This window comes from Sardina pilchardus, chromosome 3, assembly GCF_963854185.1.
Source record: "Sardina pilchardus chromosome 3, fSarPil1.1, whole genome shotgun sequence".
NCBI lineage: Eukaryota > Metazoa > Chordata > Actinopteri > Clupeiformes > Clupeidae > Sardina > Sardina pilchardus.
In genome coordinates this window covers 26635115-26652057 of record NC_084996.1, presented here as the reverse complement: position 1 = coordinate 26652057, position 16943 = coordinate 26635115, and the positions used below count along the sequence as shown (strand labels likewise).

The following is a 16943-nucleotide window of genomic DNA, read 5'->3' as shown; positions in this document are numbered from 1 at the left end:
GCAGTAAGGGGTTAGGTGCCTTGCTCAAGGGCACTTCAGCCGTGGACTGGTCGGGGATCGAATCGGCGACCCTCCGGTTACAAGCTCAAAGCCCTAACTAGTAGGCCACGGCTGACCCCTAAGGCAAGGCCAGCTGTGGTATGGGTGGCTGACTGTAAGTCAACCCAGGAACTAAGCAGGACAATCCCATTTTTGCCTAGATCAACCAACCCATTGGTCTGACTCTCAACCTACTTTAAACTGTAAATGTTTATAATGTTGAACAACAACTGTGTCTACCTCCAATCAAACATATGTTGGATATGTTGTGGTAAGTGTAAATACATGTAAAAAAACCCCCCAATAAAACCTGAAATGTCTCTGTGTACTTAAGTCTATGTTGTAACTGTACCAGAATGCCATATTTTAGTGTTTTCATTGTAAATGTGCATAGTAGTCTATACCTACCCAAGGATTTAGGTATATGCACTATGTTTGGATGTTTATGTGTACAAAATTATATTGTTGTAATTTTATGTCAACAGAATCAATACATTTATCAATAAATATGAATGCATTAAAAATGCTATATTGTCTGAATTAATTTGTGGTTTGAATATTGCCCGCCAGAGTAGGCCTATCAATTGTAAGTCTATGAAACATTTGGTCATGTGGCATAAACTTTTCATTCACAAAAATGTTGTTCTTGAAAAGGATTGATGCCTAATATTTTATATGTGAAACTGTTTTAAAATGCATTATCGGCTATATTGAAATACACTTCCTTGGGGCCAATCGTTTCGTTTTGATATTGGCAACCGCAATTCAACTGGCATTGCACCTTGCCGGTTCAAACATATTCCATTCCGCAATAGCTTACTCCAGAACTGATTTTCCAGCTCGCCGTACAACTATGGGTGTGTTTTGGTGGATTGGTCACAGTTTCTTCTCCTCTGATTGGATCTCATCGACGTGGATCCTGTGAACTTGCCCTATGGTCAAACTGCATAACACTGCCCCAGTACTTGCAGCGGTGTAGAAGTGAATACAATAGAAACGGGAGGCTGCATGGGAGTACTTTGAATCAAACGTAACGGAATCTATCATCTGGGACTCGGCCGTGTTAATTTTTTTCTGCCGGCTTCAGGATGATGAAGTTTAGGTTCAGGAGGCAGGGGAACGATCCCCAGAGAGAGAAGATCAAACAGGACCTCTTTGCATTCAATAAGGTATGGGTGAAGATATTCGGGGGTTTGTCGCCCCCCCCCCCCCCCCCCCGAAAGCATGCATGCGGTGTCGAGTTGCATCAAAATTGTTTGACAAAATATTTTTGGTCAGGCTGTGGCTTTCTGTTGAGGTTCGGTCCCTTTCGTTACGAACGTAGAATCAGCATGTTTGTTTCGCAGGAAATACAATGAATGTCCGCAAGAATTATTCGTGGGTGAATTGTTACAATCACCGCGCCTTGCAACATTTACAAACAAGGGCCCGATTGATACATTCACACGTAGACAACAGCATACACTAATAACCTAACAGGATTCTTCAATAGTTTGGGTATTTGGTTGTAGCCTGTCTAAATTGGTGGGATATACAACCACGTCCTACCGCCAGACATGATAATTATTTAATTACTCGCAGGTCCACAGCAGTAACTGCGGCAAAGTTTGCAGCCCGAATACCAAAATCCTCGAGAACGAGTGGTGTCCATCTGTTACTATTGTTATCCAGTGTAGCGTTGTGTTTGGTACTTTTAAAGTCTTGGCTTCTGTTGTCTGAAATCATTTAATAAGCAGACTATTGAGATGCAAATTCAGATGTTTGTCATTAGTCTTCCTTAAAGCTTTTGTCTTTTCTGGTCAATCGTAATAGTTAAAACCTTTAGCTATGCACAAGAATAGAAGTAGCGTAGGCCTAACCCACTTAAATATCATTAGGCTATTATGCATGAGAAGGGACTAAGCTTTTGGAGGGATTAATTTACTGACACTTTAAAAAGAAACAGGATTTTCTGCCAGTGCAGGATTCTTTTCTGAGGTGACTGAAAACATTTAATACTAGGCCTACTCAAGTGTTTTTAACTGTTATTGGGAGGATAGGCAATAGCCTAAGGCATACAGTCATTGAGTGTGTTCACTAGTTATATGAGGTGTGCTTTAAGTTTGCTTTTGTTTGAAGATGTGGAATAACAACCTGGTTAAGTATCGAAGTGGTCCCCCACCAAAACACGGCTGTAGGAGTACTAGTTATTGGCAGCTATAAAACTTGTTGGTTTGGCCTTGTTAGAGAGAATGGGGATGAGTTGGGGGTGGGGGCTTGTTCTTTATGATCAGGGCCGTTCGCAGGACCGCGCGCACACTGCCAGCGAGGTCAGTGGGGTTGGACTGGCACACATTGGCCAGCCGTGAACTTCATGGCAGTGTCAAAAACGCCCCAGGGGTGACTTATTGTGAGTAACGTTGACACTCCGGATTTGTGTGCACGTATTTTAGTCGTGTGTGTGTGCGTGTGCGTGTGTGTGTGTGTTCGCCGCGTCTATTTCTGCCATCGTTTTTTGTATGTTGAACTGTCAGTGGGGCTGAGCGTTGATGGCAACGGCAATGCCAGCCAGGGAGCGCGCCCTGACACAGTGTGAAATGTCATAAGGCAGCCCTATCCCCATCGGTGTCACCGACTAGCACCTCTGCCTGAACAGCTGCTACCCCCACCTTGGCCACTTTACAGCTTGAGCAATAGAAAGAGTTTATCTCGAGTCTGTTCTGTCTAGAGGGGACAAAAACTGAGTTATATCAACATTTTATTGAGGTCATCCCTCACCTTCTGACTTTACATGTATTGTATTGCATGGCCTCCCCTGTGATCAAGGAAATCCCTTTCCTGTCTGGTCGTTGTAATAAACTTCAGGTTCTAATACATTTTGTTTTATGAGTCATGGAACTCTGTATTTGAAGCTGATATTGTTCCCTTTTTTTGATTGTTAAAACTGGCCACTACTCCTATTACTGTATGTGCATGTTTGTGCCTGTTTCTATTTTGTCTGTCTGTTGCAGGTGACATTGAGTGATCAAATAGTTAATTTGTCTTTCTGTCACTCTCTCTCATCAGACTGTCGAACATGGATTCCCTAACCAACCCAGCGCCTTGGCCTACGATCCAAAGCTACAGCTTATGGCCATTGGCACCAAGTCCGGAGCCATCAAAGTGTATCCTTTTTAAAATTGGGAAAACAAAGTGCATGTTGGTCGGCGGCTTGCACGGTCGGCTGGTTTTCTGAATGGGAGGGCGTGCTGAGACTGAACGGTCTGTACAGATTTATGAAGCACCGCTTCATAACTTCACCCTGTCAAGCAAGAGGGTTTATGTTGTTTTGATGGTGCTGAGAGTGCCATTGTGTGTATGCTTCTCCTAATGGAGCCCCATTTTGGATTGCTGCAGAGTTTTTTTTTCCTCCACCATGAAATCATTGTGGGTTGTCAGTGGATTATCATAGCTCTGAAGTTCTGATCTCTGCTCTCTCTCTTTCTTTCTTTCTTTCTTCCTGTCTTTCTCTCTCTCTCTCTCTCTCTCACACACACACTCTCGCTCTCACTCTTTCATTTCCCAAGTCGCTGAGTCACCACGAAATGAACTATTGATTTCACGGTGTTGCTAATTTTTGAGTAATGAGCGGGGGAAGTGGTTTTTGGAGATGCAGAGAGTGTTTTTTTCTTTTACAACGCAGTGTTCTTCCGTGCATGATAAAGGCTGGCAACCATTGCTGCGATAAGGCTTTAAATACTGCACATTCCTCTCGGTGACGTCGTGCAGGCCTCTCTCTCTCTCTCTCTCTCTCTCTCTCTCTCTCTCTGCAACGGCGGCGGCAGCAGCACTGGCTGGCGTTATTGTCAGTGGCGAGCGAGCGAGCGAGCGTACAGTAGAATCAGGGCTTTGAGCTGCTGCAGACAGCACGGCTTCTGGGGTGACTGGCACTGTCAGGCACTGCCCTGCCGAGAGAGGGAGAGAGAGAAATGGAGGGAGAGAGGGAGGGAAAGAGGGAAAGAGTGGATGGATGGAAGTAAAGCGGGAGAGGGGAGGGAGTGGGATGGGAGAGCGAGGGAGGGTGACATAGTAAGAGGGAGAGAATGTATGAGGTAGGGGGGTGTGGAGAGCAGAGGAGAGAGGGGGCAAGCAAGCAGTAATAGGCTCAGGAAGATAGAGGAAAGAATGAGGGAAAGAAAGAAAGAAAGAAAGAAAGAAAGAAAGAAACACAGACGGACATGTTGTAAGGGTAGAATGAAGAGAGTGGGGGGAAGAGTGGTGGACTAGTGACCAGCGAGCCTGGCCGAGGCCTGAGTCATGCAGGGCGTGTTGCTCGAGAGAGAGAGAGAGAGAGAGGTCTGCTGCTGTTGAGCTGTCAAATCTGTCTGGCCGTCTCCGTCACTGCACTTCAGTTCAGATTTGCCTGTCAGCAAACCACCCCACCGAGCCGTCCGCCTTGCCCCGCCACGACCCCACCCCCACCCCCCCCACCCCCACCACCACCACCACCACCGCCGGGACCAAGAGCTCACATGACGGAACTCTCTCAGTTCACCCCAGGCCTGGGTGCTGATGGTTCAAAAAAAAGAGAAAAGAAAAAAAAAATGACCGGGGCTTCTCTGGTTTTGGAGTAATGAGCGGTTTGGGTTTGCGAGCATTTCCTCCGTCTAGGCACCAGGGGCCGGTGGGGGGGGGGTGGTGTGGTGTGGTGCGGTGCGGTCAGTGTGCGTGTTGCAGACGCAGGAAAGAGGGGAGGGGGGGCAGTGGGGGTGGACGTCGCTGGCGCTGCCCAGTGCATAGCTTGCATGTTTGACATCTCCCTACTCCAGTGTTTTCTTCCTGCTCTCTCTCTCACTCACACACACACACACACACACACACACACACACAGGCACTGTCGGTCTGTAATTCTACCAGGGCCCCGCTGAAGCTGATTCATGGTGCTGCGTTTGTCTCACACTGGGCTGTGTTCGCGTTCTCACACTGCGGTGAATGCGCAGCCCAGGGAGTGGTTTTGTTTCGTTTCAATTTGGATGAGAGATGTTTGCAGTGTTACAACCCCCCCCACCCCTCAAGGGCCTTGGCGTTCTTGACTATTTTTGTGTCTGATAGTCTCCTCCGTCAATAGTTTTAACGATGCTTTTTTGGCTCACATGTCTTTGCTTCGAGTACTTTGTAGTCAACTTGTGTCAACGTGTTTTAGTTTTCTTCTGAAGGAAAAAAAAAATCCTTACTGATGTCAATGGAACCATGTTTAATCAGACAGCTAAGAGGCTTCCCTTATGTTGTTTATTCATTAGACATCTAGGCCTGTCTTCCTTGTCCATTTAACCAAAAGTGGTCTAGGATGGCCTTTTTTCCACGGCCCATATCATTTGCATCGTAGCATGGTTTACACTCCCACGGGGGGAAGCATTGACTCAATTATCTCTCTCTCTCACCGCTCACAGCTTGTCTATCTGTCCCATACCCGAGCAGTTAAAAACACATTATCTTTCCAGCTTGTTTATAGAATGCCAGCGTTGGGTCGGAGAGTGGAGAGCTTTAAAAAACAGGCATATTTTCGGCCCCCACTCTCTCTCCCTGATGTGGGGGCCATGCTGTGCAGCCAGATGTGTGGTTTGCACATCAAAAGCGAGATATGGCTTGTGATCTGCATAGCTTCATAAGCGCTGTCATCGTCAGGCACCCCGGAGAGGAGGCAGGGGTCTAAAAGCTCGCCAGTGGTCAAGCGCGACCCTCGGGGTCTGTGTGGCAAAATCAATGGGACCTACTGTGCTGTTGACCTACTTTTGTATATTGAGTGACAAGTGCCGATTCTGTATATCAAGTATTGATCAGTTTATTCTTTAATTATGCTGTAAATGCATTTCTACACTAATTTCCTGTGTTTTTAGCTGCATTGTGTGTAAGCTGCAGGACAGTGTTTTATGCAAGTTAAAAGAAATGAAATCATATTAATGCCATATTAACTGCCCTCGAGTATTGACCTCATAGCTGAAGAAATTTTGACAAAAACAAATGTATAAGCCATACAGTATGATTTAGAGATTCAAAAAAAGACAGTGACCAGTGCACTATACCGTTGTTGTTGCTGTTTTTGTCAGATAAAACTTTCTTAGTGGACTTGTTATGAGAGAAAAAAAAAAGCCCTGGTAATAGTAGTGTATCTTATCAAGAATGTCAAATTGGCATTTCCCAGTAGGTTGCATCGTAATGCTTGGTGTTTTGCATTGCACGTGGCATGGAAGGATTAGCAACAGGTGTTTGTACCTCCAGCGTTTCCCATGTGCCTGCCTACGCTGCCTTCCTGGAGCAGTGGGGGAGCACTGGAGGGGAAATAGCTCTCTTAATGTGCTGGGCGCTTGCGCTGGGAGGCCAGTGAAGTAGCTCTTCCTCTTTGAAGGCAGAGTCAACGTTATCTCAGCCAAGCAAACCCAGAGGCTTCTCTGTTTTTTAGGGACTGGTCCATCTTCTAATTCTGCATGCTGGGTTTCTTTTTCTAGGAACCAAGCTAATGTTTTGCTGTAAAATTGCATGTTTTTTCCCCCCGGGGTGGTTGGATTTAGGCAGAATCTACAGGTAATGAGGGGTGGGAGGGGGAGAAAATACCATTGTATACCCCTTTTTGTTTTTGGTCCTTGTGCTTGGTTTTGTTGGTCGTATGAAACAGGAGCTGGTGTTCTCCCAAAATTTGTCTTGTGGTATAGTTCTGGAGTTCTGAGGCACTGGTTGAGGAGGAGGAGGAGGAAGAGGAGAGCAGGGGAGGGCTTTTAATGGAAAGTAATGAGATGGCTGGAACAGTCAGGCCGACGGGGAGCTGGGTTCACCCCCCTGAAGAATGCGTGTCGTCCTGCCCCGAGATCACCCTCTGCAATGGGGAGGGGTGGTTGAGGAGGGGTTGAGGGGGGCAAATTCTTTCAGAGGCCTGTTGCTGGCCCTCGAACCGTCGCAATAAAGACATCTTTTGAACCGGTTTCCAAGGCCACCGCTGCAGCAGGCGGATAATCAGGATGCAGCCATGATTTTTTTCTTTCTTTTTTTTCGGGAGACGTCGTTCTCTTGCCAGTGTGTGTGGATTTATTCTCTCTACACTGTTTATAGCATGTGTGTGAGTGTGGGGGGGGGGGGGGGGGGACAGAAGCCTGTGTTGAATCGGGCGATTTATAGAGTTTTGTTCCCAAACGTTCCTCTCTGTCATCCCCTGTGGCAGTCAATATGTAGCTATCCATCTCTTTGTCAGGATATGAGACATTTTCTTCCTGACTGTAAGCTAGGGTTAGTAGTTTATTTTGTTTCCTCAATCGGCATCATATGCTCTCTGGCGTGTGGTTCTCATTTTCTGTCACTGACTGACATGAGCGGCATGACTGTTAGTGAGTCCTCTGTAGTGCCATGTGATGGGGACATTGGTAGGCCTTCCGACATTATGATCAGTCGTGTGTGTGTGCGTGCACGTACAACATCGTAATTATTCTGATTTTGCACTGTGTTCTTACATGCTGACTTCAAAGAGGCACTGACCTCAATTGGCGCTCTAGAGAACCTCTGATGGAGAAAATGGAGGAGGAAGTGCTTGGTATTTGTTTAGAGAAAAAGCCTCAGTATCGCTCTCATCTGGGGTCGTAATGAAAATTGTATTTGTTTTGCATTTTTGCCATCTTGAAACTGGCTGCCTTGTTCTAAAATGACTTGACTACTGGTGGGGATTAAAAACAGAACTGAGATTGAGTGACATTCAGCCTTTTTGAGATTGGATGCCAAGGATATGATGGATAACTAGCTTTGATGACTCCATTGTAGGTAGCGTTGAGGAAATTTGAATGAGCCTAGAAGGAATATCTGACGTGTGTGTGTGTATGTGTGTGAGCCCTGTAATCTCTGGATGGAACAGTGTGTGTGTGTGTGTGTGTGTGTGTGTAATTATGGTATTTCCCCCCCTCTCCTTTTTCCCCTCTTTTTTTGCTCTCCCTCTGCCTTTTGGGTGAGCCAGCCCTGCAGGATATGATATTGAGTGGATTAATCAACGGCTTAGCTTCCTGCCATTGCACCAAGCAGGGGGTAGCCGTCTGTGGATTTGGGTATCACGTGCTGGCAAAGGCGCGGTGCCATATGACGCGCATTAACGCTACTGTAAACATTAGCTCCTCTTGCTAACATCTGGTGGACACAAACTATTTCTGTTGCTGATGATTACAGTGATACGATTAAGTCTTTCAAATAAACTTTTTTCTGTTTTATTTTTAGTGCATCCTGTTCAATATTGTTTTAGATTGATCAGTGATTTGTAGTCATTTTGAGTCACTGATACAGTATAACAGTGTTTTAGTAGGACATTCCAATGGCATATCATGTACTGGATGTACATATGACTGGATGTTTCTGTGATCTCCTACAGTGATGGCTTGCTTGTTTTTAGTCTGCACCATTGATTTGCAGTCAGAAACTGTTCACTGGAACATCTAGGCTGTTTTGAGGACATCCTAACAGCTGTGTGTGTGTGCCTGTGCGTGTGTGTGTGCGCGTGTGTGTTTTTTGTAGAAATGTTCTTGCACCACCGTTGTTTGAGCAGTGCTCTGTGTGTGTCAGTGTCTGCTCATTGATCAGTATTCATTGGCTCATCGCCCCTCTGAGCCCACACACAGCTGTAGTCTTGGTGGCTGAGGTTGTCAGCCCTTGCACCTCACAGTGAAGCGCTTAGCATGGCACACACACACACACACACACACACACACACACACACACACAGTCGACATGGCAGCGTTATGGCTGAGGCGTTATCTCGACTCGTGTTTCGGACAGCTCTGCAGATGAAAGGCCTGAGACTGAGAGTTCTGATTTCACGAGGAGCCTCGTTCTCACACCGTACACACACACACACACACACACACACAAACACACACACACCGCCGCCTTCCATGCTGATTGAGTGCAGCTGAGGCAACACACAGCCGTGCCTCTCAGGCGCCTGCATCACTATGCCCGTCCGCCCCCTCACTTCCACACACACACACACACACACACACACACACACAGAGGCGCACACACAAAGGCGCACACACAAACGCACACATTATCTCTCCCTCTCTCTCTCTTGCTATCTCTCTCTCTATCTCCCTGTCTACTTTCTCTGTCGCTAGTTTTTTAGTGTCGGTCTCAGGCGTAATCTCCCTGGTCCACGCGGTGTTTAATCAACACATGCTGGACGTCTGCACACACACACACACGCTTGCAGGGGTCATCCAGGGATCAGACGCGGTCTCTGCCCCAAATCCAGGTCTCCCCAGCTGCACGGTGAACTCTTTGAATCGGGGCCGTTGCTCCATCTGCAGCCCGTAGAGACTTCAGCACTCCGAGACTCGCGTGGCTTACTGTTTATGGGCCGATAAGGCAGAACGACGTGCATCTATGCCGTGTTCTCGGAGGGAGGCGGCGAGGATGCTCTCCTTTTTTCCCCCCACGTTCTCGTTCATCCCTTTCTTTCTGTTCCTCCTCATACTTATCTGTGGCTTCACCTCTATTGAGTGCGATGGGCTGAATAACGCGGTAAAAGATTGGAGATCGGATAGCATCGTTCTGGTTTATTTTCCTCCGTCGCGACACTCACACACTTTTCTTCTCTTCTTTTCACACTCTTTATCTCCATCTTGCTCCGTATCGTTTTTTTTTTTTTGCTCCATCTCCTCTCCACCAAGCGGCTCCCTCTCACGCTCACTCTCTGCGTGGCTTTGCTCTTTCATCTGATGGGCTTATCAGTGATTTCTCCTCAGACCTCGGTGCTCTGCCATTGATGTTAGGGCAGCCCACCCTTACACACAAACACACACACACACACACACACACACACACGCACACCACACCCCACCCCCTCCTGTTTTTAAAAAACTCTGGTGTCTCCTCCAATCTGCCCTCTTCTATCGCCAGTGAAAGTCTCTGGGGACGCATCAGTCACAAACCATTAGTATTCTGATGCATGGCACACACACACACACACACACACACACACACACACACACACACACACACACACACACACACACACACACACACACACACACACACACACACACACACACACACAGAGGGGGAGAGAGAGAGAGAGCCCAAAATCAGTTCCCCATTCCCCACACTTCCAGTCAGTGTTCCTTTGCCCTTAGGTCTTTCAAAAGAACCTATAGGGTCTTTTAGAAATCCCAGGACCAGCAGAACGGGAAAAGAATGAGGTGAATCTTTATTGGACTCACTGGCACGCTGCAACGTTGCCAACCTGTTTTTTTTTTTTTCCTGCCCTTTTTTCCTTGCCCTTTTTTAAAAAAAGAGAGCTCTGTTTGATTATAAGATGTCATTGTGGAGCATTACAATAAGTAGGAAAGTTGGCTGGCTCAAGCAGGGGCATTCTTCGTTAAAGGCCTTTCTTTCGGCCGTTGGCTTCGGGCTTAATGAGACGAGCACAAGAGCGGAAATCTCCTTCCATACGGCTGGGTCGCTTGACCTAATCTACTGTGACGTGAGCCTAAAATGGGCAGCGCACTTTGGGGCTAACTGATGAGCTTGCAATGTTCGTCCTGCGGCACAGTATCCAAAGGGTACTGAAGCAACCTGTTGCTCAAGCACAACAGTTGCGGAGTACCTTTTTCCCTCCGCTATAAAAACGGTTTATTTTCGGCGTTAAGGCAAGCCGTGCCAGAATATTCCAGAACACGTTCACTTCTCGTATGTTTCTGGTTTTAAGACGCCCTAATAAATGGGATTTTATAATGTTAATAATAAAAGCAAATGCCTTTTAAGTCTCCAATGTGTTTTGGCAACACTTAAAAATAAATATATATGTTTGAGACATGTGGTTTTCTCTGTTAATGGAGGCATGTTCTAGCTATACGTGAGCGTGAACACAGTGTCTGCTGTTTGTGTCTATTCAGACCGTGAAATTGCATTATCTCTTGCTAAGTTAGTGGGAGCGCCTGAGCGGGTAATTGCCAGCCATTGTTGAAGGGAGAATGAGGGGAGAGGAGCCAGCTTCTCCAGCCCACGGGTTCCCCCTCAACTCTCTGTGTGTGTGTGTATGCGTGTGTGTGTGTGTGTGTGCGGGGGTGACTTTGCACTGTAAAGGGGCAGAGAGGCTGAAGGAGAAGGGGTGTAGGGCCTAATGAAGAAACTGCTCAAGGCCTTCGGAATATTCTGGTGTGTGTGTGTGTGTGTGTGTGTGTGTGTGTGTGTGTGTGTGTAGTGGGGCCAGATTGGGTGGTGGGGGAACATACATGTGTATGAGTGCATTTGTTGGAGAGCATGTCTGATATGTTTCCTCAGGCGGATGTGATCACGACGAGGAGCGTTTGAGAAGTTTGGGGTTTTTCCTTCAGCGTTCCCTTTTTAAAACAACAGTCATGAGCGAACAATCAGGGCGGTGCTTTTACTGGCCCTCGGTCGATGTTTCCCCCTTTGCTTCCCATCATGCTGCTACGCTGATTAATGTGGTCACGACCTAAAGCAGTGATGATTCTGTCCTTGTGCCAGCTTCTGTATTTGGTTTTGTCCTGCCAGTTAAACTCTTTCTTTTCCTTTTTTTCTCCCTTTTTTGTGGTGCCTATGCATATCCCCCCACCCACCCCCCTCGCTTGCCTAAAGTGTGTGTGTGTGTGTGTGTGTGTGTGGTGTGTGTGCGTATCCTAGATGAGCTAACTCAGCTATCAACTGGTTCTGGATCAAATTTGCCCACGTTCTGACTCTGCTCTGTGTCAGTCTCTGCTGCTGGTTTGGCTGAGATTGTGTTGTTGAGCAGCTCTCCGTGTTTTTTTGTCTGAAGGCTCCCTTTTGCTGGCCCGGTCGCGGTCGAGGATCGCTGGTGGTGGTTTCTGTGTTGAAAGTAACCCTTCGTAGTGAACGGCGATTGAGCAAAAGGGAGTCGGTCACACACAGTAAAAAGCAGGAACTGACCGAATGATAAAGTGTCATAACTTGTCTGTGTTATTTCTCTTGTCGCCGGGGTCACGGAAGACTTGTTGCACAACAAGGCGTAGCGGGCAGCCTCTCGAGAAACAGGAAATCTTCGGCCTCTTCAATACGTGTTTTCTTTTCCTCCATGCGAAGAGGCATGGCTCGACCGCACACGCAAAAAAACAAAACAAAAACGGCCTGGTTTGTCAACCCCTAGTTCTTGTCTCGTAGGCTTGGTTTCCGTCCTGATCAAGCCTCTCCCTGTAGTAGACCTCTCCGTACAGAGAGGAGGATATTGAATAGACGTGGAGTTGAACTCCGGCCAGCCGTTTTTTGTCTCCCATTGTGAAGGGGGGGAAATGTTGGAAGTTGGAAGAGGGGGAAGTAACGCACGACGCCCCGAAAGAGCAAGAGTGGGGTTCTGTTAGTGATTAATGAGGTGTGGAGGAATCTGTCTCACACACGCGCACACACACGCACACACACACACACACACACAAACGCGCACACACACACACACACACACACACACACACACACTCTCCACCTTTTCCTCACACACACTCTCACTCTTTCTTTCTCTCTCTATCTCTATCTCTGTCTCTTTATATCTCTCTATCTCTATCTCTCTATTTCTCTCTGTCTGTGAGTGTCATCCAGCTGTTTGCTTTTGCTCCTCCTACCTGCTCCTCACACCCAGCACATTCCAGGGCCTCGGTTTCTCAGCCTCGCCTCCACCATCACACCATCACACACACCCACCCACCCACCGGCTCCGTCTCGCTCCCTCCGCTCCCCACCCGCACACTACTCCGCACCGCTCGCAAAGGTCGGCCTTTTGTGCAAAATTTCATGCTCTCACTCTCTCTTGCTCTTGCTGTCTCCGTTTCTCACACACACACACACACACACACACACACACACACACACACACACACTCTTTTTTTGAAGAGCTTGTTCTCTTCCCCTCCCTGCCATCCGTCCATATTCTCTCTGGGCTCTGGCTCACTTTGTCTCCAATGTTTTTCTTTTATAGGTCAATTTTCCCTTCTTTCTTCGATCCCCATCTATGTGCATTCTCTTCTCTTCATCGCTCGCTCTCTCTCTCTCTCTCTCTCACTCGCTCGCTTGCTCGCTCTCTCTCTAGCTGCTCCTGCTCCCCTCTCTCTCTTTCTCACACAACCTCCTTCCCTCATTTATTCATTTATTTTGTCTTATCGGGCCAGAGAGTGACGTAAACTTAAATAATGGAGAGGAAGGGGGGGAAAGGGAAGTTGTCTGCACCCCCTCCCCCCTCCCCCCCAGCCCATCTCGGGGTGCTGTACACACAAAACCACTGAAGATCCATCCTGGAGTCCGTCCATGGCAAACAAACAGTGGAAGGACATGGGATGAGAGTGGTCGTCCGGATTTATTTTTAAAGCCCTCCCCTGGCTTTGTTTAGTTAGGGGCTATAAATAGGGCCAGCGTCCATCACTCATTTGTACGCTTGTCTTGAGAAGCTCCGGGCTTTCTCGCTGATGGTTATCGTGCTGATTTCAAGCCTTCCCATCTGGGCTACTTAACTCTGACTGGGCCCTTGTTTGCTGAAAAGTCAAACATTATGATCATTATTATTTCTCAGTTTGGTGCACCAGGACTGCGGGAGTAGTGAGTGATCGTAGTGACTGCAATTATATATTTATTTGCTGCGTTGTGGTGTTGGTTTCGCAGAATTGGACGATGGGAGTTGAAACCATGTACAAGAAAGTGCACAGAGTCCGCCCTTGGCATGAGTGTGTGGAGGATAGTGATTGTGTTGATGATTTGTTTTGGACTATCGTGTGTATCACTATTTGGAGTCCTGATTGCAAACACATAAATTATACAATGTATCAAGGGATCTTTCCTCCCACCCCAGAGTTGCATGCTTTTCACATGAGTTCAAGGATCCCAATTTTTTGGGGAAAAAAAACATTATATTCCATAACCGTCACCTTTTGCACCATGGGCTGGTTTAATACATACAATATTTCCTTGGACCTTGAGGAGGGTCTGGAACAACGGGCCGGTAGTGCTTGTCCTCCAACAGTATACTCGATCTTCCATACTGTGTGGCCCGGTAGCATTTGTCCTGTGGACCGTCCGGCACTAGTCCACTGCCCGATGGCTACAACACTGTCTTGGATTAGAGGCTCATAGGGGTTTGGGTTAGAGTGATGGTGGGGAAATAGATAGTGAAATATCTTCACTAAGCAGCATTATCAGGTAGTGGCAGTCTGTGTTTTTTGTTGTTTACCATGCATATAGCAGTGGGAATTATGGGATGCGTACAGCGGCGTGACAATTATTGCGGACAACTTCGCTCTCGACAATAGTTGGGCTACATTAGATTCTATTGTTGTGAATACAACCCCGCTCGCCAGCATCGCACTTTGCCGCTGCGTGAATAATGATTCTGTTCTATTTTGTGGGTGCTCCATAAAATCCATCGTTCTTCCCGTTAAAAACATTGCCGCTGATGTACGTGGCGCCAGTGTCCACCGGGCTTTAAAGATGTTTTGGTCAGTTCTCTCTCTGGCCAGAGCTGCCCTTAACTGTCTGTCTGATGGAAGCAGCTGAAAGGAATGGTGGAGTGGGTGTGAAGGATCCTTGATGATTGGGTCTCTCTCTTTCTATCTGTCTGACTAGGTTCTGATCCTGGAGACAGCAGGGTTAAATAGGGTTTGCATTTCAAATGGGTGTCACTGTCCTCATCATGCTGACACCGTTACTCGTACTCTAGCTGAGCCAGTCTAGTTTTTTTTTTTTTTAAGATTATTTTTTGGGCTTTTTATGCCTTTATTTGGACAGGACAGTAGAGAGAATGACAGGAAGCGAGTGGGAGAGAGAGTCGGGGTGGGATCTGGAAAGGACCACGGGGCGGGAATCGAACCCGGGTCGCCAGCGTACGGTGCAGGTGCCCCAGCCAGTTGCGCCACTGCTGGGGCCGAGCCAGTCTAGTTTGATCAGAAGACTCTTTGCAGTGTTCTGGCAGTAGGGGTGTAGGATGAGTTGTAGCATTGTGAAGATGCACAAGTAGCTTTTCAGTCCAAGTCGCTTACTAGGCTTCCTGAAGCCCAATTATACCAAGACGGCTGATTAGCTGGATTGAGGAGTGTTAAGCTCTGGATCATGTGTACTCACAAACGTGTGTGTGTGTGTGTGTGTGTGTGTGTGTGTGTGTATTTTCACATAATCGCAAGCTCACTCTCTGTTACGTATATGAATATAAATGCAAGTTTAAACTCCTGTGATTTCTAGCTCCTCTTTTCTCCCCCTCTCTCCATCCCTGTGCCCCTGCCTGTGCGGTGGACATGAGGTTACTCTCGTTGTCGTCGTTGTTGTTGTTCTCGATGGCACACAGGCCCTGCTTTGTCCATCTCGCTCTTGTCCTGACGGTGCCCGTGCCTCTCTCGGACTCCCTCTGGAACGGTCACACAGACCTCCCATCCCCCTGAGCTTGGATCCAAATGTGAAGCCTATTATTATTATTAGTGTTATTATTGCTATTCATATTACCTGAACAAGAGGAAGGGGTCTATTTTAAAAAAAAGTCACGTGTGGCATGTTACGATCGTAACAATGTGAGATGGGCTTCTGACAGCTCTTGTTGTTTCTGAAAGGGCAAAGTGTATATTTTAAGGCTGCAGTTGGGAGTGATTTATTGGTCTTGGCGATTTTGTCTTGACTGCCATACGGGGAGTCAGTGGGTTTGTAGCCGAGGTTTAGGGCCAACTGGTGCAAGGGCATCGTGAGAAACATGTACAGGCGCTTGTATAGAACGTGTCGTAAAAGTTTGAATTAGTGGACTTGTAGCTCAACTTGTAGAATGTGGCCCTAGGAATTGTTGTAGTCTTGGGTTTCACACACAAACTGATAACTATAGGAGTAGACGTATTGATAAAATCATTCATGTATGCATCCATTCTGCACTGTTGCTCTGCTGAACATTCAGGCTTTTGCCTGATTAGTAGAATGCGATCTCCAACTCTGAAATCGTCTCCATCTCCTCCAATGCTTGTTTTTTGATGAGTCTGTGCTGAATCCATCTGCTATACACTGTTAACAATGCCTGCTTGATTTGAACTGGCAAGCGTGCAGCCGTCGCTTTACCCAAATGTAAATGGGCTCTCCACACTTTATGGTTTTGTAATAACATTGCAAAAAAAGAGATGTGCGATGGGTATGATGTGGGAATGAAAAGCAGATCGAATGAGAGTCATTTGGGTGAAAGGAGAGGATTACACAGTCTAGCTATTACAGTTTTAGCTGGAGCACGGCTGTAGAAATGCCCATAAAGTGCAGTGTTTTAGTCAATTACTTTTCATCTCAAGATTTGTCAGTTTTGTGTCCGCCACTCCATCAGCTGCCATGCTGTAATTACCGCCTGTGGTTTCCTTGCCTTCGCTTCAAAAACACAAAGCCGAGCTTGGCCCTCTGTACAAAAAAAAACTAAGGTAATTCTGTTCGTGTCTGTTTGGGTTTTGCCCTTTGGCACAGCGCTGTTTGGTTGCCTGTGTGATCAGAATGTGATGGCAGTCATTATCTGTAATTGGGCGTGATCAGCCTCTGGTCTTAAGCTGAACTGTGTTCGGGGGAGAATCCAACGTTTGTGTTTTTTTTATGTTTGTGTGCTTGTGCTTGTTTGGGAGCCTTCCAGTCACTCTCAGCACCCTTTCTGCGTACAGTATGTCCATGAGAGATTGAGGGTGCATGCACACTGTTGCCTGAACGAAGTCCGATGCACAAAGTTGATTAATAAAAGAGAGATAGAGATGGAGAGAGATTTTTTTTGACATTCACTTCACTGTCATCCATTTCAAAGTTATACCCACAGCATATAGTTCCATAGCTTTTTGTCCAGATATGTTTGCATTAAAGTTCCTTGACTTATAGCCAAAAGCTATGGAGCACCCGGAGTGGAATTCACTGGCCTGCACAGAGACACCGCCACAGTCACGCAGATCCACTTCCTCTATGGACAGGTAAGA

At 47.0% G+C, this 16943-nt stretch overlaps 2 protein-coding genes across 2 annotated transcripts in view; both read left to right on the top strand.

Annotated features, from left to right (window-relative positions):
- Positions 1-461, top strand: part of myo15aa (myosin XVAa) — a 47745-nt gene extending 47284 nt beyond the window's left edge. The window contains exon 65 of the mRNA XM_062530986.1: positions 1-461. This exon is cut by the window's left edge and continues 620 nt beyond it. The gene's annotated coding sequence lies outside the window, so the exon portion shown is untranslated.
- Positions 462-1009: 548 nt separating this feature from the next.
- The window catches only part of llgl1 (LLGL scribble cell polarity complex component 1), a 39731-nt gene continuing 23797 nt past the window's right edge, over positions 1010-16943 (top strand). Inside the window, exons 1-3 of the mRNA XM_062532593.1 lie at positions 1010-1208; positions 3085-3182; positions 16856-16937. Coding sequence (XP_062388577.1) covers positions 1128-1208; positions 3085-3182; positions 16856-16937 — 261 coding nt within the window. The 5' untranslated portion in view covers positions 1010-1127. The remainder of the gene's footprint in view (positions 1209-3084; positions 3183-16855; positions 16938-16943) is intronic.